This window comes from Camelus dromedarius, chromosome 23, assembly GCF_036321535.1.
Source record: "Camelus dromedarius isolate mCamDro1 chromosome 23, mCamDro1.pat, whole genome shotgun sequence".
NCBI classification, from domain to species: domain Eukaryota; kingdom Metazoa; phylum Chordata; class Mammalia; order Artiodactyla; family Camelidae; genus Camelus; species Camelus dromedarius.
This window is the reverse complement of record NC_087458.1, coordinates 8649487-8670008: the sequence shown is the minus strand read 5'-3', so window position 1 is coordinate 8670008 and position 20522 is coordinate 8649487. Positions and strand designations below refer to the sequence as shown.

The window sequence follows — 20522 nt, the reverse complement described above, 5'->3', positions numbered from 1 at the left end:
ATCCACATGCACAATTTACATGTCACATGAGTGAATTGTGCATGTGACTCTTTACAGAGCCCTTGTATCAGCGTTAGGATACTGTCCTCCATGGTGAGGCAGCAGAGTGCACTGATGCTCAGTAACCCCTTGGACACTTCCCGATTTGAGGCTGGTTCATAGGTTCATCACACAGCTTTTCGTTCTCTCCTCTCATTGGTGCTGTACTGACCATTTATTCTTACATTACCAGAATAAGGGCTTTTTTTCCGACTTGAGAATGTCTGTCTTTCATGGGGACTAGGTTTAGGATCAGTTATGTCTAGGGAGCTAACTTTCCAGCACAGAAAAACTACATAAGGCTAATTAGCTTGAGGAAAGGAGTTGGCCTCCTGTGTTTGGTGATTAACTGAGAAGTCACCCTATAAACGACTTGCTTTGCTGTCATTTTTGATTTCCCATTTAAAAGAGGAACATGAAACTGGATAAAGCAGGATTAAATTACTGAAACATTTATTTAATAAAAAAGGCAGAAGTGAAAACTGATCATTCTAGCAGAAAAGGTTTAAATCATGTTCAACAGAACTACCCCAAAGGGTCAAAGTAACTTGCTCAAAGTCACATGGCTATTAAGTGACACAGTAACCAGGTCTGTGTGCCTCCAAAGCACATCCTCTTAGCCCCTGCACTGCAATGCTTCTTTGTAAGGACAGTCCCAGGAAAGTCCAGAAAAGCACAGGTTGAAGTTCACTGGGCAGAGCACACCAAGGACATAAAGACGTCCAGGGCCAGTTTTCTGCCAGCAGGATGTGGACAGTCCAGGAGGATGCACACAGAGCAGCCAGGGTTACAAGATTTCTTCCCTGTGAACCTTACTCTTTTGGCTGCCATCACCCGTCCTCTTCTCTCTTGGGTTTGTCACTTCAGGTGCCAGAAGAATGAGAGGCCATTATGGACTTTGTTGTGTCCTGAGGGGGGCCACAGTCCAGGAGTCCTGCCTGGCTCAGCATACCTGACAGGATTGCTGCTGGCATTTTCAGAAGACTTTAGGATCTTTTTCCTGATCGTGTTTAGAGTGTTTTTGCAATTTTGAGACTTGGTGACCAAAACATAATTACTAATAATCAACTAACCATAAATAATGGAATCTATTAGTAAACCGTATGACTAAATAGCTACAGTTATAGATCATGTTCTCTCAGAGAACCTATTTTGTCTTTAGAGTTTTCTCATGATGCGTTGAGCAAATATTTTCCTGAAGTGTCCATTCATAGGTTTTGTTATCTCCTCAGGAATACCACAAAGCCGTTTTATTCTAAACGCCGGAAAAGTGTCCGTGTGCTTCCTCAGTCCCGAGTCCTGGATCTATTCCTTATTTCGAGCTCCTTCTCACTGATAGGTGTTTACAGAGGTACACGGGAAAGGGCAGCCATTCCACCAGAATCCTGTTTTCTAGACCAGGTATTATAGAAAGACAGCCCAAGAGATTCCTAGTCATTCTGCCAACCATCTCAGAATGTCAGTCTTTACTTTCTCCCAGCCAGGAAGCACACCCCAAAGGCTGTCACCTGTGGGTTCAGTCCCACCCATCTCCAAAGCCCATCCTGCATAAGATAGGTGCACATTAAACACCTTGTCTCACCAAAAGTGACTAGAATGAGTCTTTCTGGAAAATAATCCCATTATTATGGTGCTGGACACCTGACTGAATTAGTATCCTATTAGCTTTTTCAGACTGCCCTTTGATTATGCAAACCCTAGAGAGGCAGAATACTTATTTCCTGCCAGTTTTTTCTCTTGGAGTCCCTAAAGCCCCTGTCTCCTAGCCCATAAGAGACAATGCGGACATAATAGACAAGAGGTGATGTTTCTTTGGTTCTATGGGCTCAGTGATGTCCTTTGGCTGCCAACATAATCCTTTATTCATTCACAGAGTCAACAGTCACTTATTGCATAACAAGCACTGGGCATACAAGGGGAACGACTTGGATGGTTTCCTATTCTCATAGAGACCACCAGTAGTAGACATACTCAGTTCTTTGTCAGATGGATTTCACTTTGATGCTCAAGCAGCAGAACATGCAGCTCATCCTTCAGTAGAGCACCCCAGAGAATGTCTTCTATGCTCTTCTGTTGTTACACATCGATGTTCTCCAGACAGCTATCTACTTCCACACAGCTTTGGGCTTACCACCCCCTGCATCCCACCCCATCTTCCTCATCTAGAGAAGCCTCATACTGATAGCCCCTTCTCAATTGCCTAAACCCCTCCGCTTTGGAAACTTCCACCTTCATTCACTTTCAGTCCCCTGACTTGGGACTTGTCATTGCCATTGCCCAGAACTGCTTCTCCTCCAAAACCTTAAACACTCCCCTCCAAGTCTCTGAACAACTTGTCATCCCGTGAACTTTCTGTCACTTTCATTTCCCCTAGCCCTTCCTCAGTGAGATCCTCTTTCAGACAACTTGTTTCTCTGTTCACTTGTTATCAGCCAATTTCCTGATCTCTAAGTCTTGTAGGCTACTTGAGTTACTCTCTCATCTCGAGCCCCTTACTTTACCAACCTCCCAGCACACTTTCTTACAAGGCTCCAACAAGGAATCCATCAGGCTGATAATCTCATGCTGACCCTCTGACTGCTGCTTGAGAGGACCTCACAATGGGGCACATTGGTTCCCCTTAACAAATGCAGGTTTTCAACCAAGTGCTTGTCTTTATCCAGGGTCCCTTTTCCTCTCATTTACTATGTCAGTCCCTTACCACTTTTCAGAAGCTTCCTGTCCAATCCAGCCTCTCTGGCTCCTGTTATGCAGCTCACCCTCCATTCCACCCCCCTGACACTGTGACGGTGAAGTGTAGTCTCCTACTTTCCACGTACCATTGCCGACATTCATCTTTATTTTCACCCTCTGTCACATTTTTTTCCCTCCAGAAATCTGGAAATCGTCTCAAAGCACTAATTATTCCTCATTTTCACATCCGAAGAGCAAAGTCTTCTTACAGATTCTACAATTAACTGTCTCATACCCGTCCCTTCCCCTCAACACCTCTCACCAGCCTGTCAGTTTGAAGTTTCTTCTACTCTCCCTGGACTGTCTACATTTTAACACCAATAGCCCCTGGCACCTACCACCAAGCAGGCTGTGACTCAGCATTTCCAAACTCCCCTTTGTTGTTTACATGGTTCATGCTACTTCACTTGTCTGCTTATGCAGAGCAACGTCTTTTCCCACTTTGACTCTCCATTCTACTATCCTTTATTTCCTGTTCAAGTGTCATTGTCTCTCTAAAATCTATTATTAACCCCAAGTAAAGGTGACCACTTCCTCCATCGTGTTCCCAAAGTGTCTTATACTTTCCTATATGAAAGCTGTTTTTACATGGTATTCCAATTACAAGAGCATTTCATCTTGAAGCAGCAAATATCCTTTATTCATCAAGGTACTGCCTCCATAAATCATATTCACCTGGCACTCACGGTTGCTAAAACCTTTTTACTGAATATAATAAGAGGTAAAATATAGGAGAAAAAAGCAGGATTAAATATAAATGCCTATAATGAACCAAAGTTTGTGCGGAGGAAACTGAATGTTACAAAGAAGCTAAGATGTTTTATCATAGAGGAAAAAATTATTCTGTTTGAAAGAGTAGGGAGTGATAATAGCATACATAATTGAGTCCAGAGTTAAATAGCTCTTGAAGTATAGCTGCACTTAATAGCAAGGCAGGAGGACCTGGGAATATTGAAGGTCTTGCTACTCAATCCCTGACCTTTTTTTATTTTAGACCTAAGAATGTCTTGATTCCATTACCACAAGGATCTGTTTCCACTCACCTTCCAAAAATGGGCATAAACCAGCATAGCAGAAGAGCAGGTCCATATCGCACTGGAAAAGCTGGTTTGAAGGACATAAAGCCAGCCCTAGCTGCAGAGAGTGACACCTTGATTCTGAACGATGGTCCTGACTCTGGATTAGGGTGCCTCCAAGGGCAACTCTGGAGTTATTCTATGATCTCTGGCTTCTATAGTTTTTAGCCATTTCCATCTGGAATGAAGGAACTAAGTTTGGCTTTTTGTCCCACAAACTACATGGGGCTCAGTCTCTGGATGGATGGAGCTAGGATTACAGCAGAACCAGGTCATAACATCTTGGGATTTTTCTGTTTGTTTTCAGCATCTTTCTACCAGTTCTGGCCACCTGCCTTCCTCTGGGGACATGCTGATTTCAGCAAGTCCAGCTCCGTCATTCTTCCCCTGAGCCCATTGGTTCCTTGTCATTTGAAAGGCTCTGCAGCAGATAGGAACTGCTTCCCTCCCTCTTCTTGGCACACTTGCAGTCAAAGCTGAATTCTGCTCTTCTGACATCTCCTTCCAGCCTTCGATTTCAACTCATCGTCTTTAGCTGCCTTGGTCATGGCTTGGCTGTTCTTGATCCTTGGTGAGTATTTCTGCTCCTTTTGGTCTAAGCTTTAGAGTACTCTGGACCTGTGATCGGGGGAATCTCCCTGCCCATCTGGTGCAGATCTAAGTATTTTTAAAGGATAAGCTCCTCCCTCCTCTCCTCCTTTCTGTATTTCTGGCAATTGTTCTAAATCCCCAAAGCCACTTAATCCATACCCAATTTATAATCCACCTTGATTACTGGATAATTTTCTATTTCCCTATATTTGCAGTGACAAATTCATATTAATTTATCCCATTCCCTTTTCACATAAATTTTCCTACATGCACTATTTATAAAAAGACAAATAAATAGACCATGGGTTGCCACAGGTACAGCAAGAAAAAGAAGTAGAGCTGCAGGACAAATACCTTTCATTGATCAAATTGTGCAGTTTCCTCTAAAAGGTGTTTCATATAATGTTTCCCTAGCTTTCCCCAGTTTCTTATTGCTCAGATTAATGTAGAGTAAATGGGGATTTTGGAATCCAAGAGATCTGGGTTACAATCCTTGTTCTTTGATTTCTTAGTTGTCTGAATTTTTAAATTTTTATTGAGTTATAGTCAGTTTACAATGTTGTGTCAATTTCCAATGGAGCACACAATTTTTCAGTTATATATGGACACATATATATTCATTGTCTCATTCTTTTTCACTGTGAGCTACCACAAGATCTTGTATATATTTCCCTATGCTATAAAGTATAATCTTGTTTATCTATTCTACATATGCCTGTTGTTATCTACAAATTTTGAACTCCCAGTCTGTCCATTCCCCATCCTCCCCCTGGCACCCACTAGTTTGTATTCTATGTCTATGAGTCTGTTTCTGTTTTATATTTATGTTCATTTTTCCTTTTCTTTCTTTCTTTCTCTCTTTCTTTCTCTCTTTCTCTCTTTCATTCTTGCTTTCTTTCTTGCTTTCTTTTATTCTTCCTCTTCCTCCTCCTTCTCCTTCTTTTTCTCTCCCCTTCTTCCTCCTTGTCCTCCTCCTCCTCCTCCTCCTTCTTTGCCTTCACCTTCACCTTTAGATTCCACATATGAGAAATCTCATATGGCATTTTTCTTTCTCTTTCTGGCTTACTTCACTTAGAATGACATTCTCCAGGGACATCCATGTTGCTGCAAATGACGTTATGTTGTCACTTTTAATGGCTGAATAGTATTTCATTGTATAAATATACCACACCTTCTTTATCCAGTCATCTGTTGATGGACATTTAGGCTGTTTCCATGTCTTGGCTATTGTAAATAGTGCTGCTATGAACATTGGGGTGCAGGTGTCTTTTTGAAGTAGGGTTCCTTCTGGATATATGCCCAGAAACAGGATTCCTGGGTCATTTGGTATGCCTATTCTTAGTCTTTTGAGGAATCTCCATACTGTTTTCCACAGTGGCTGTACCAAACTGCATTCCCACCAGCAGTGTAGGAGTGGTGCCTTTTCTCCACAGCCTCTCCAGCATTTGTCATTTGTGGACTTTTGAATGATGGCCATTCTGATTAGTGTGAGGTAATATCTCATTGTAATTTTCATTTGCATTTCTCTGATAATGAGTGATATTGAGCATTTTTTCATGTGCCTATTGATGATTTGTATTTGTTTCTTGGAGAATTACTTGTTTAGGTCTTCTGCCCATTCTTGGATAGGGTTGTTTGTTTTTTTCTTGTTAAGCCATGTGAGCTGCTTATATATTCTGGAGATCAAGCCTTTGTCAGTTTCATCTTTTGCAAAACTTTTCTCCCATTCCGTAGGTTGTCATTTTGTTTTGTTTATGGTTTCCTTTGCTGTGCAGAAGCTTGTAATTTTATTAGGTCCCATTTGTTTATTCTTGCTTTCATTTCTATTGCTTGGGTAGACTGCCCTAGGAGAACATTTTTGAGATGTATGTAAATTACCACATCTTTCTGAAATCTCATTCTCATCTATGAAATTCAGATACTATGTTTTTCACAGGTTTGTTAGGAGCCTTTTCACAAGATACCAGTGGCTGCTAGATCCCTTCCCTAGTCAAATGCATCCATTTTTATTGTCTCAATTATTCACTGCATTACTGAAGCCCATACTGGCTTCTCCATTAGACACTTGTGTGTTTTATGCAGGAGACTGGTCACATCATTAAACTTCTGTGCATCCCCTATGTCACCTAGCAGGTAGTCTCACCCATCATGAACATACTATTGAATCTCCCAGGCTTACTTTCCATTCTACCTTCTTCATGAAGCCTTTGGATCTGGGATACTCATAGTTACCTACTCTGCTACAGAGCTTTCAAGTCACTTTTGGGCTCTATCACTTTCACACCTGCATATCAGGCTCATCACATTCACTTTCCTTTGCATGGACATATGTTTTGTACTCTTCACTAAACATGTGGGGTGTGTTGTATAAAATAAAGTTGAGTTTTGGCCAATTGCAGACAAGGTCTTACTGAGTCTGGGAGTGGACATATCCTAAAGATTAAGGGCTTGGGGTTGATAAGAAATTACTTGGAAATCAAATGCAGACAATATTCCAGGACAGGCCACTGAAATACTTGGATGTGCCTCAAAAGCTCTAGGTTGGAAGTCCAGAGATATTAGCTCCTTCAGAAAGGTCCTATAAGATGGGGTGTTGGTGAGGGGGATGATGGGTTCTGCAATTCAAAATGCCTAGATCTCAAGGACCATTGACAGTCACAGGGCTGAGGACTCTCACTACAACATTACGGGGAATCCTAATGGATAGAAGAGTCCAATTACACAGAGATCCTGTAGGAAGAAACTCTGATGTTTCAAAGATGTGCTGGTGCTCAAACCTGGAAGTTTAGAAGTAAATGTAAAAGTGCCTTCTGACCTATTGATTCAGGGTTTGGAAAAGTACAGCCTGCAAACGAAGAATGGATTTTACACTTTTAAATGGTGGGAAAAAAATCAAGAGAAAAATAATATTTGGTGGCACTTAAAGGTTACATGAAATCTAAATTTCATCGTCCATAAATAAAAGGTTCGTTGCAACATGGCCATGCTCACTCATTTACTTATACATGGCTGCTCTCGAACCACAATTGAGAGAATTCAGTTGGTATTAACAGAGACAATATGGCCCAGAAAGCCTGAAGCAACTGGCTCTTTACAGGAAAAGTTGGTTGATCCTAGTCTAAATGCAGTGTCAGTGAACACAGACAAATCCTGCTGATTTTCCTGTGTCCTTTGTGCTGTCCCCATGACATCTTTACCTTCTGCAACCAGTGGGCCTTATCAGTGGTCTCCAGCACACTTTCCTGTTGAGCCCAGAGGTTGTATCACCACACGTCAGTGGTAATCATCAATCAATCTAATTGACGAGAATAGAAAACTAAATCTATTCACACTTGGGTAGAGCCAACGTCAGATGTAAAGAGAACATGATGGGTCAGTTAGCTGTGGTGTTTGTGGTTCCTAGCCAGTGTACGTCCTTCGGGGCTGGTCATTCCAACATGATAAGGTCCCAACAGGAATGACTTTGGAAGCTATGTATTTACTACTCTAATTGTCACACAAAGTTTGGCAAAGACTTTCTAGAGAGTTGTGTTTTTGAACAAACTCTTGGAAATTGACTCATGATCTCACTTACTTCCTTCTTTTTCTCTCAGCCTTTTTCACTGGACCTGGCCTTCTAGGTAAGATTTTTTGGGTCTTAAGAGGGAGGCCTTTAAGCTCTGGAGAGGGGGTTGTGAAAATTCCAAGCCAGGGAGGCTCTGGTTAGAAACATACCCAGTAGAATTCTTTCTGGTTTCTCAGCCCACTTACCCTTTCTTACATGAGTATACTTCCACTTCCAAAACCTAGAAAGAGTTATCTTGCAAAGAGATCCCTCCTCACTTGCCCTCTGTGGCCCATGACTCTCAGCCACTTCTAAGTAGTAGATGGCTTGGTTTTGGCTCAGAAGTTACCTTATCCCCTTGTGTGCATATCTGGGAAATAAACTTCCTTTTCCCCTCATGAGTTCTACCACTTACAGGTGCCTCTGCCAGCTTTAATAGTACATTTGTACTAGAAATGCATCACCTTCTATGCAGCACATGGCTTCGCATGGCTTCTATGCAGCAGAGTGCAGACTGGGTTTCTGACACCACTGGCCACCTCCCCGAGGAGTCTTTGGGCACTGCGCAAACTATTCACAGAGGTGAGGATGGGACTGCACAGAGAGAATTAGCTTGTGGGAGAAGAAGGCTCTGATGGTCCAGACAAGGAGGTTGGCTGTTGATTATCAGTTTCTTTTACCTTATCCTTTCAGTCTATTCTTTCTCTTGATGGTAAAGTCTTTACCAGGAAGGGGCCACTATAAACTCTGCTATGAATGTGGAGGATCCTACATCCCACTCGGTGCCTTTGAATCCTTAAGGAGTGCTGCTTCTGGGCCTCATCCAACACTCAGATTACTTGGTCTTTTTTATTCTCTGGACTCCAGGGCTGCCCCTCACCGCAAGTGCAGTGAGACAACTGCTCTCTGTAGCGTCCTGACATTCCAGGATATTGGTCCTCCACCCTTGGGTCTCTCTCTCAAGCCCTCAGCTAATGAAGTAGACTGCCTAGGACACAGCCTAGGGCACAGCTGCCCTGACAACCCCCTGTGTTCTTCTCTCTGACTTTCAAATGTTTCCTCAACCTTTCTTTCCTCTCAAGCTGGATTTTTCAAATATTTATTCTTTCTTTTTCTTTTTCTTCTTCCTCTTCTTTTTCTTCTTTTAATGTATTTCTTCTTTCCTAGGAGGTGTTCCAGTCCTCCAGTACATGGAACATGAAAATTTATTTAAAACCAGAAATTTATAACTCAAAATCAAACAACCTGTGCATGAACCTGATGGCTGCTATTTGCTTGAGTACACCGTAATGTCTATCCAAACTCTAATTAATCTTACTTATAATGCCTCAAAAGTTATTCCTAGATAACTCTACTTGAATTATATTTGTACTCAGATATATATGCCTTAAACTTTGACGTGCAAAAACTGAAATTTTTTCTTAGTTTTTTAAATAGTTTTATTTTAATTTCTAGCTCTAACCTCCATTCCTCATACTGCTTCCCTCAAGAAATTATGGAAGACAAGGAGAGAAATAAACGCAAATGAACAAACCAAACATAAATTTCCTAATACAGTTTAAAGTAAGCCAGGTCAGAATTTTCTCACTCAACTGCTTCTTCTCGGGTTGATACCAAGTTCTAAGAGGATTTGCGCAGGGTTGAGACAAGGTAGACAGTGGAAAATCTGATCCTCTGATGTCAGATTCCATTCATACATGTGTCTGTCTTATTCCATGTGGCCCATGTTGCCATATGTTACACTGATTATATTCCTATAAACCACAGGCCACCAATCCAAATGTGGCCCCTACGGGTATAAACGACCTCTGTCAGTCAACTGCCCTCCTCCATGGAAGCATGGCAGATGTAGTTCTTTATCCCTGTGTCACTCTGGGGCTGAGGAAACTTGGTGGGATTACCTCAAGCCTACAAAATGTAATCTCCTTGGGGTCAGCAATGCTGACTACCTTATTCATCACTATTCTCTGAATTCATACAACAACGCCGCTATTGTAGTACTCAAAAATTTCTTTCCTGATGGGCTCTTCCTTGGTGTCCTCACACATCCATCTCTACTCAGTGTCTAAGTCTTGCTAGAAAGGAAAGAATTTCTGTTAGTCTTTTCTACCTCCATAGCTGTAGTCAAAAAGCAGAAACAAGTCCTGGATTCCTCAGAACGTATCTGAAGGCTCTGTGAAGTCTCTCTCTTACTACCAATGCCTAGAATGGTCTAGACTCTGTTTTGGGGCTCTGAGACTCTGAGGCCTGACTCTTACCTTGCCCAGTACTCTCTGTATTTCTTCTGAGCTGGGTTCTTGGACATGGGAAAATGTCATAGGAAGTAACAAGGATGGGTAGGGCTGGATTATTGACATTGGGAGAGAGAGTCAGCTTGTTCAGCCTGAAATACATGCAGGCAACTTGCCTCAATCTAGCTGCTGTGGAGAGGAGGCAGAGTCATGAAGAAGAAAACACAACAGATATCATCTCTACACTCAGGTTCTGACCTGGAGCTTCCACTATTTGACAGAGTGACCATATGATCTTCAATTTCATGAGGATCATTTTCTTCACCAGTGCAATTGTGGGGCAGACTTGATGATCTCTGTGGGTCCTTCTTATCCTGACCGCCAGAGATTCTAAAAACTCTGCTGATTGTTCAACCATCTTTCTCTTAATCTTCAAACTCAAAAGCCAGCAGTTATATCTCGGTGTCTTGAGGTGGTAACATAGTATATGGAAGGTTAGAAAACCAGAACTCAGAGATGGGGTCCTGAAGCTCCTCATCATCCTCTTCCGTTTTGACCTCTTCTCTCTCATTCCTCAATTTTCCATACCCTGCAAGTGTTGGAAGAGTTCCAAGAAGACTGTATACTGAGTACTCTCCAGGCTCCTCCCAGATCTCCAGCCAATATCTCATATCTTTGCAGAATCTTCATCCCACGTACGCCTGGTGGGAGGTCCACATCGCTGTGAAGGGCGAGTGGAAGTGCAACGGAATGGCGAATGGGGCACCGTATGTGATGACGGCTGGGACATGAACGACGTGGCTGTGGTGTGTCGGGAGCTGGGCTGTGGAGCAGCCATATGGACACCCAGTGGTGTTATATATAAGCCATTGGCAGATGAAGACCAAAAAGTCCTTATCCAAGACGTCAACTGCACTGGGGTGGAAGAAAATCTAATTCAATGTGAACAAGATGAAGACGTTTTTAGTTGCTCCCACAATGAGGATGCAGGAGCGAAGTGTGAATGTGAGTATGGCAGTGCTCAAGAACTATCTGCCACCTACCTGTACCCCACATGCCCACTCTTGTCTTTATTCTCCACCATGAAATTTCACACAATGGCTGTTTGGCTCCTCGTCCTTCACATCTCACACTTTCTCAATTTGGGCCCTGGAGACAAACATTATCTTCACCTAGATGTGTTATTTTTCCTTGATTTCTATCTATATGAGAATCAGTTTCTCTTCTTCATATACACACATAAACATGCACAGATCCAACAACCACTAAATATTTGTTGAATAGTGTATCTGTATTTCAAGGGATGTAATTGAGTCATTCTAGTAATGAATAGAATAATTATAATAATAATGAAAAACAATACCATATATTATTGAATTTGAGAACAAGAGGGGTTTTGAAGATTATTGGATTAACATCCTTAGATTAAACATGAAGAAAGTGTAAGTCAGAGAACATAGGTGACTTTGCAAAATTAAAAAAAAATGCTTTTGAATGATGGAGCAGAACTAAAATGACCAGGCTTGACTCTTAACTCGGAATTAGTTCTCTTAGATGACTGCAACCTTCAAACTCTAAGTTTAAACTGCAGAACATGGTCCCACCTCATTCTACCGATTGTCACTCCCCAGAATGTAAGTTCATCTGTGGGAATGGAGCTAGGGTAGGGGGCTATTTGGGAATGCCCATGAGAGTGTCTTTCCAGAGAGGCCAGAGTACCAGCCCTGCACTGCAGATCTCTTCAGGGGAGTGAATGAAGAAACCCTGTCCCTGCATGAGCCAGGAAATGCAAGCGTGACCCCTAGGTGGCTAACTCAAGAGAGTCACACTCTGAAGCCCAGCTTTATAATCAGGCTGGGAAGCTGGTGTGCACGGCTGCTTGGTTAAACCCTCAGCTATGGAACCAGGGAAGAGCTGACCGTTGACCAGAGATGTCAAGCAGTTAGTGCCCAGAAGAGGAGAGATTTAGTGACAGAAGACTAGGCTTTGAATCCTGCTGCTGCTATTCTGAGGCCATGTAATCTTAGTCACTTCACTGCTCAGAAACTCAGTATTTTCATCTGTACAAAGGGAGACACTTATCCCATTTCTCTTGAAGAGCTCTGTGATCGTGTGAGGGTAAGAAGCGTTAATATGTGAACGCTGCCTGTGACTCACATGGGAGCTGGTTGAATGAGTCCCTGGGACACTGCACCAGATTCCGACTTGGTTCACGTCAGTGTGAGACGTGTGTGTGATGAAGCTCTAGGAGGGTCTCCTTTCCTATTCTGGGACCCCATTTTTCTTGGCCTCTTTGTGACTGAAGGAAATAATCCCCTCTTGGCATGTCTGCATCCTAACTGTGCATTCTTCTTCTCTTTACAGAACATAATCCTGACCTTCTTGGTGCTTGACCTGCAGGTCCAGAGTGACCTTTACTTTCTCATGGGGCCCTGACTGGCCCAGCATGAGCACTGGGCCTGCAGGCTTTACCTGCTGCTCCCTCAGCCCCTCAACAGGAGTCTGAACACTCTGCCACACCTGGCTCTCAGAGCCAAGTAGCCCCATCGCTGCCTGGAGATGTGAGTTGTTGAAGTGTTTCTTGCTGGAGAAGATGCACTCCCAGTCACCCTCTCCTCACTGCTGACCCTTTGACATTGGTTCTCTCCTCTCCTGCTTCTTCTCAGCCAGCCTGGGATCCCCAAGCCTGTTCCTTTAACCATGACAGTCCATTTCTAAGACAAGATCTATGTCTGTAAAGAACGTGAAAGGAATGCGACAAGAAAAGGAATATTGGAAAGGAAATGTGGGTAAACAATTATCTATGGAAGTGGCAGGAAAGCTTAGAGTCTTTTTGAACTCTTTTTCTCAAGCTTCAGGTGTTCATCACCATAACACCTCACTATTCTCTTATTCGTTGATGACAGTAGACCATTTTTCAAGAGCAGAGCAGGATTTGTGATCCTAGAGATTTTCATGACACTTGAGAAGAGATTTCACATCCCCTGAATGCCCATAGTAAAACATTTTTGTTGACCATCTGCATACAACTTGCTAATGTGCTGTGCATTTAACAAGAAGAATCTCACAAATGAATTATCTTAGGAAAAATATATTGGCATAGAGCTGCCACTGGGAGAAGGGAAAGGAAGGGATGCAAAAAGAGTTTGGGGAGGTCCAGAGTTGTGTCTCATGCAAATCAGATGATATCATTTTATTTTTATCAACTCAGACTTTGAAGTCTGCAAGTCTGAGGCAAGACAGAGCAGCACTGAGCTGAGTATCATGACTTAATCCTAAAAATGGACAACTTTAGACTCAGACTAACTTGAGTGGCTGCAACAAGCCTACATTTATGCTTTCTAATAAAGTACATCTTGAAGTCTCAACAGTTGCCTCTCTGCATGATAAACTCTTTCTACCTAAGGGGAAGCAGGAATGTCAGCTTTCCAGGGATGGCGTTTGAGGCAGGATTAGGTAGAAAACAACCTGCCAGCAAATGCAGTCATATGTGGGTACGTGAAACTTGGTCCACACATCATTTTATTTCTGGTATAAATTAACTCTGTTTTATTTTAAATATTTATTTTTGATGGTCTTCTGAACACCTTCTTCCCCCTAACAACAATGCAAGATGCTCATTGAGAGTTCCTTGCAGACTTTTTTTGGTGTGTGTATCTTAATACTTGATTTTTTCTAACAGAGCCACTTTAAGTTCACAACGAAATGAAGTAGAAGCTACAGCGAGTTTCCATATACCTCCTGCCCTCACACAGGCATAACTTCCCCTATTCTTAACATTCCCAGCAGAGTAGTAGATTTGTTACAACGAACCTACAGTGAAATATCATTATCACCGAAATCCCATAGTTTACCATTTTACATACGTTACAAATTTATAAGCACGTATTTACCATTACAGTATCATACAGAATAGTTTCAACATCTAAAAATCCTCTATGCTCTGATTATTCATCCCATATTCCCTTCTAATCCCCGGCAACCATTGATCCCTTTTACTGTCTCCATAGTTTTACCTTTTCCAGAATGTCATATAATTGGAATTATACAGTATGTAGCCTCCTCAGATTGGTTTCTTTCACTTAGTAATATGCATTTGCATTTCCTCCATGTCTTTTCATGGGTTGATAGCTTATTTCTTTCAATCACTGAATAATATCACATTGTCTGGATGTACCACATTAAAAAAATCCATTTATCTATTGAAGAGTATCTTGGTGCTTCCAAGTTTTGACACTCATGAATAAAGCTTCTGGAAACATCTGTGTGCAGATTTGTGTGTGGAAATAAGTTTTCAACTCCTTTGGGTAAATACTAAGGGGCATTTTTCAACAATACAATTATGCCATCCTGGCCACGGTTGATACCAAGAGTGGACATCTGTTTCAAGCTGGATGAATCACCCCTTCCCAGGAGACAGGAACTGTAACTGTAAGTAAATTAGTTTCTTCAAGTAACTGGCCTGTGACAAGTTAACCCAGGAGTTGTGGGTAGTCATTTTCCACATACCACGTAGATAAGAGAATGAGAGGAAACCCTTCCACAGAGATACATGACATGAACTAAATAGATGCACAGAGAGGACCAGAGATGACTGATCTTGGTTCTGTGACAATTTGTTGTGTATTTATAACATATGTATATATATAATTTATAACATATATAATATATAACATTTATGATATATATTAAACTTTTTTTTTCAAATTGTCTCATTGGTTTTTGTACTTCTAACCCAAATAACCCTAACCAACTTTCCTGTTTTAAATTAATAAAGTGATAATTCACCTGTCCGGTGTAAGTTTAGTTAGGTAAGCTCATTTATCAGTAATGAATCAATTCTCACTGTATTTATAAAGTCAGATTTACGGAGCTGAAAATGAGGGACAAGGACCTATAACAAATGTACCACTACAGCATGTTACCCTTGAGTGGTTCTGGTTGGATGGATGACCAATAAACTTATTTCTGCAGGTGACATGTATAGCGCATGCTCTCCTTATTAAAACACAGATGAGCTAAGGTGATGTCATCAAGATGGTGACATAGGTCATTCCACACTTCAGTCCTCATAAGAAGACCAGCTAGCAACTATCCACAGACAGGACATCACTGTGGAAATTCCCAAAACCAGAGGGTAAGGCTGAAAAGCACCCTGGGCCACCAGGACTGAGAGGGACCACATTAAGGTTAGAAGGAGCACTTGCACTTTGCATCGCCCCTCCCCTAGGCTGCTACAGTGCCACCCCGAGAGCACCTCCTTGGGCCTGTGGTTTCTCCAGTAGGAAAGAGAGCCCAAGGTGGACACCCAGCTCCCCCAGCATCATGGGATGCTCCCAGGAGGTCCACCCAGGTCTTGCCTCATGAGCATCATTTCGGCCTTTACTTCAGTATTTCTTCATCAGGATACCCAGTAATCTATTCTGAAGGGGAGATGACCTAGACCTTGAGCAGTCAATAAAATTGGCCACAATTTTATTTGAATTCATGAATATGCTCTGAAAGTTGTAAGAATGTCTTCATCTCATGATTTCTTCCAGAAGCAGGACCCTAGACCCAAAATTCTCCAGAGAGATTCCTGGGAAACTAGATCCTGCCATTTTTATCCTTCCCCTGACTCACACTTGCCCCTCCTAGGGTTTCTTTTCTTCTCCTCTGAGGTGAACGCATCATCTTATGGGATTTGACACATAATAATGGGACAGGTGTGCCTAATGGTCCAAGTCCATGTGTTCTGTACAGACTGGCAGTGGGCAGGGGTAGAATGCATCTTCTTGTTGAGGGTCACAGTCTAGGGTGGCTCTGTCCATAGATATGTAACATGAGCCACATTTATAATTTCAAATTTTCTAGGAGCCACATTAGAAAAAAGTTTAAAAAAGAAACAAGTGGAATTAATTTTAACAATATATTTTATTTGACTTAATATAGCCCAAATATTTCCAGTTTTAATCAATATAAAATTTCACAAGGTATTTTACAATCTGTTTTTTTTTCTTACTAAGTTTTAAAAATCCAGTGTATAAATTACACTTACAACGTAAGTATAAGATAAAGCCATTGGGGGTCATATCAGCCTTAGTTCTTATCACAGGTAAAACTCTGAAAATTACTGAACGTCTTTGAGTTGTAGATTCCTCATCTGTAAAGTGAGTAAATTTTTTAGCTCATAATGTTCAAAACTCAACAGATTTGAAATGTACAAATATCTTCTCTTTATGTCCTGACCTTTATCTTACTTCTCCATCACCATCACAGTTATGGTGGCTTTATGATCCCACCTTAAAGAAAAAGACAAAAAACAACTTGTCTCTCTCTTCCTGCACACCCACAAGTTTTCTCTCAAACTTTTCCTTAAGTCCACTTCTCTCAATTCCTGTTCCTGCTTCAGATCTCCGTCATGTGCAGGCTATCCCCTCACTAATTCATCTTCTATATGTTTAGTTGTGTCTTTCCCCTACCATCACCCCCATCACCTAGAGCAGAAGTCACAAAGCTGTGGTGCTCTACAGAAATGCTTTGCTTTTAAGCAAAATTTTAAATTTATCTCGAACATTTAAAAATTAGTAGATTTTACATATAGTTCCAAAACTCTGGTCTCAAACAGATGATCTAGCAACAGGTTTTAACCTCATGACAATGACCAACTGAACAGAGTAGCAACTGCTCCCTTAGATGAGGGATGCTTTCTCCAGCCCATTGTTGCCCAACCTGGCCCAATGCCCCGTGTGGATATTACACCCCCAAATTCTTAGTATAGCATCTAAAGCCTTTCACAACTTACCCTCTATCTGTGTTTCTTTAGTCTCATTAATGAGCAATATTAATTTGAAGATGAAATCAAAGTGATAATGCATTATAGTAACCAGCAACGAATCTATTGTGAGACTGTATTAGCTTTTCCTGTGATAAATAATCTGTATGGATATCTCATGGCTTACGATGTAAACTTTTGTTTCTTGCCCAGGGTAACCAAGTTGGGCTCAGCTGGCCTCAGCGGGGCTTGGCTGCAGGCCATGGGCTGGGTTCAAGTTTCCCCTGTTTCCTCATTCTCAGAAGGGGTTTGAGGAGCAGTCAAATCAAACCGTGCCACTGCAATTAAGTGTCTGATTGGAGACACAAATACCTTGTACATTTACATCCCTTTGGCCAATGTCCTATAGCCAAGTGAAAAGCCAGTGAATCAGGCACATCCACTTCTCCCAAAGGACACTTGAGCAAGTCCCCTGACACTGAGAAAGCATATATAATTCTCTTACAGGAAGGAGGGCAATAGTTGGAAGCAGTAATCCAATCTAATACAGTGTCTTGAAACAAATTTTTTCTCTTCTATGGGCCACATTTTCTTCATCTATAGTATTTGGGAATGAAAATTTCTTTTCTACTTTTTTCTTTTTTTTTTTTTTTTTTACTGCACATCTGGGCATGTGGCCCAGCCAAACTGACACATAAAATGAACCATCAGAGCTTCCCCTATGGAAGTCAAGTCCCAGTTTGCTGGATATGACCAGTGAGCCTTGTAGATCTCTTTTCTGTATTGTGCCATGGTACTCACCTCCCCAAACTCTTAAATGTGAGTTCAAGTCACCTCTGTGCCCTCATCACTGCTCCATGGAGCAAAAAGTGATTTCCCAAAAGAATCCAGATCCACCGTCTTGTGAAAATTCTTATCCTGATGGTGGAAACCCCATGATAAAATTCTTTCCACATTCTTCTCCTGTCTGGTGGCTCACCATTTCACTCACCACCTCTCAAATCATCTCTTACCCCCATGTACCGCATTACAATCTTTGTGAGTGGGTTCATGATTTTTCGTTCATTACAGTCCTGCATAATTTATATGCATGTTCCATTTCTTAGTGTATCTCTATGTATTAATGTTATAAAAATAAAAGCACAAAATCTTTTAAACCCATGGAGAAGGAGGGGAGAGATATTTTAATCTGAGGGAATTGTGAAGGCACACATGTGCACAGGAGAAAGGTGTGAAACAGCACAGGGTATGTAAAAAAAGTCTTATGCTCTGAGTTTAGAGGGCTCCACATTTCTAATTGAATTTTTTAAATTTTATTTTATTGAGTCATAGTCAGTTTACAATGTTGTGTCAATTTCTAGTGTAGAGCACAATTTTTCAGTTATATATGAACATACATACATTCATTGTTGCATACTTTTTCACTGTGAGCTACCACAAGATCTTGTATGTATTTCTCTGTGCCATACAGTATAATCTTGCTTATCTTTTCTATATACACCTGTCACTACCTACAAGTTTTGAATTCCTAGTCTGTCCCTTCCCACCCTCCTCCCCCTGGCAACCACAAGTTTGTTTTCTATGCCTATGAGTCTGTTTCTGCTTTATATTTTTGTTCATTTGTCTTGTCTTTTTCTTGTCTTTCTTGTTCATTCTTTCTTTCTTTTTTTTTTTTTTAAGATTACACATATGAGTGATCTCATATGGTATTTTTCTTTCTCTTTCTGGCTTACTTCACTTAGAATGGCATTCTCTAGGGAAATCCATATCACTGCAAATGGCATTATGTTGTTGGTTTTATGGCTGAATAGTATTCCATTGTATAAATATACCACATCTTCTTTATCCAGTCATCTGTTGATGGACATTTAGGCTGTCTCCATGTCTTGGCTATTGTAAATAGTGCTGCTATGAACATTGGGTGCAGGTGTCTTTTTCAAGTAGGGCTCCTTCTGGATATATGTCCAGGAGTGGGATTCCTGGGTCATAGGGTAAGTCTATTCCTAGTCTTTTGAGGAATCTCCATACTGTTTTCCACAGTGGCTGCACCAAACTGCATTCCCACCAGTAGTGTAGGAGGGTTCACTTTTCTTCACAGCCTCTCTAACATTTGTCATTTGTGGACTTTTGAATGATGGCCATTCTGACTGGTGTGAGCTGACACCTCATTGTAGTTTTGATTTGCATTTCTCTGATAATTAGTGATATTGAGAATTTTTTCATGTGCCTATTGGCCATTTGTATGTCTTCCTTGGAGAATTGCATGTTTAGGTCTTCTGCCCATTTTGGATTGAGTTTTTTGGTTTTTTTCTTGTTAAGTCATGTGAGCTGCTTATATATTCTGGAGATCAAGCCTTTGTCAGTTTCATCTTTTGCAAAACTTTTCTCCCATTCCGTAGATTGTCATTTGGTTTTGTTTATGGTTTCCTTTGCTGTGCAAAAGCTTGTAAGTTTAATTAGGTCCCATTTGTTTATTCTCATTGTATTTTATGCCTTGGTCCTGAAACTTTAAACTAGGCAAACTCATCCCCATAGAGGCTTTCTCAAGTCAATAAACAAAGCTGTGGCATACTTGTCTTGTTTTCTTGCAGTTTCCTAGGGGCCTTTAGTCTGCTCCCAACACTGCTCCTCCTCCCCTCCAGTTTTGCACATCATTGGCCGCTTGTTTCTTTTCTCAATTTTTCTCTTCGGACTTGATACCTGGACTTGGATGCCATTGCTGAATAGCATCTTCCTATGTCCCCTAATATCTTAGCTTCCACATATGCTTAATTCTAGACACTCAAAGACTCAGGAAATGTTGAAAATTAATACGGCTTATTCCCCTCAGATCCACAGTATGAATTATATACAGGCCTTAGGTGTGGAGAACTGATAGCCCCAACGTATGTAAGGAAGAAATGGGAGAGATCATAGATACCCTGATTTGGGGTGAGGGGAGGAACAGTATTACAAATGCCAGGGTTAGTGATAATAATGAACTGACCCCAAATGCTCAGAAGATAGTTTGCATATGTCTATTTCCTGTATTTCACTTATAAAAATCCCCCAGACTGTAATTCCCCTCGATTTTATTTTTCAGTTGTTTCATGCTCACATATGGTACACGGTGAACACTTAAATGAGAAAGCTAGTATCTTACGAGTAGCTTGACCCCACAAATCATCATATGCCACAATTGTCAGACATTTCACATAACCAGGGTGACAGCCCATCAGTCCCTGGCTTATTGAAATTTGTGCCTAGTGTGACTGCAGTAGAGGCTGTTTTGAGACAAAAGCATGTGCTGATTAGATATGGTTGAGGAGACATCAAAGATGAAGGGCATGATATTTGAATTTCAGCAGGACCCCTGCCTGAGGAGACTCTCATCAAAGTCAGAAATGGCCTCCGGGAAACCTCCTCTGAGATACATGAGTCCTTGAAGAAGGCGCTGATGTATTATTATGCATTATCTTCAAAATTTGGAAATAGAACCAAATTATAAAAAAGGTGTATATTTAATTTTCTTGGCATCCAGAGCAGAGGAAATAGAGATTGGCCACCAGAGGGTT

General features: G+C 41.3%; 1 protein-coding gene across 1 annotated transcript; it reads left to right on the top strand.

Annotated features, from left to right (window-relative positions):
* Window positions 1–4256: 4256 nt before the first annotated feature.
* On the top strand, window positions 4257–13582 carry LOC105102701 (CD5 antigen-like). The gene is made up of 5 exons (XM_064477883.1): window positions 4257–4419; window positions 8033–8059; window positions 8401–8565; window positions 10896–11219; window positions 12579–13582. Coding segments are annotated over exons 1-5 (543 nt in total). The 5' UTR covers window positions 4257–4394; the 3' UTR covers window positions 12581–13582.
* The last annotated feature ends 6940 nt before the right edge of the window (window positions 13583–20522 follow it).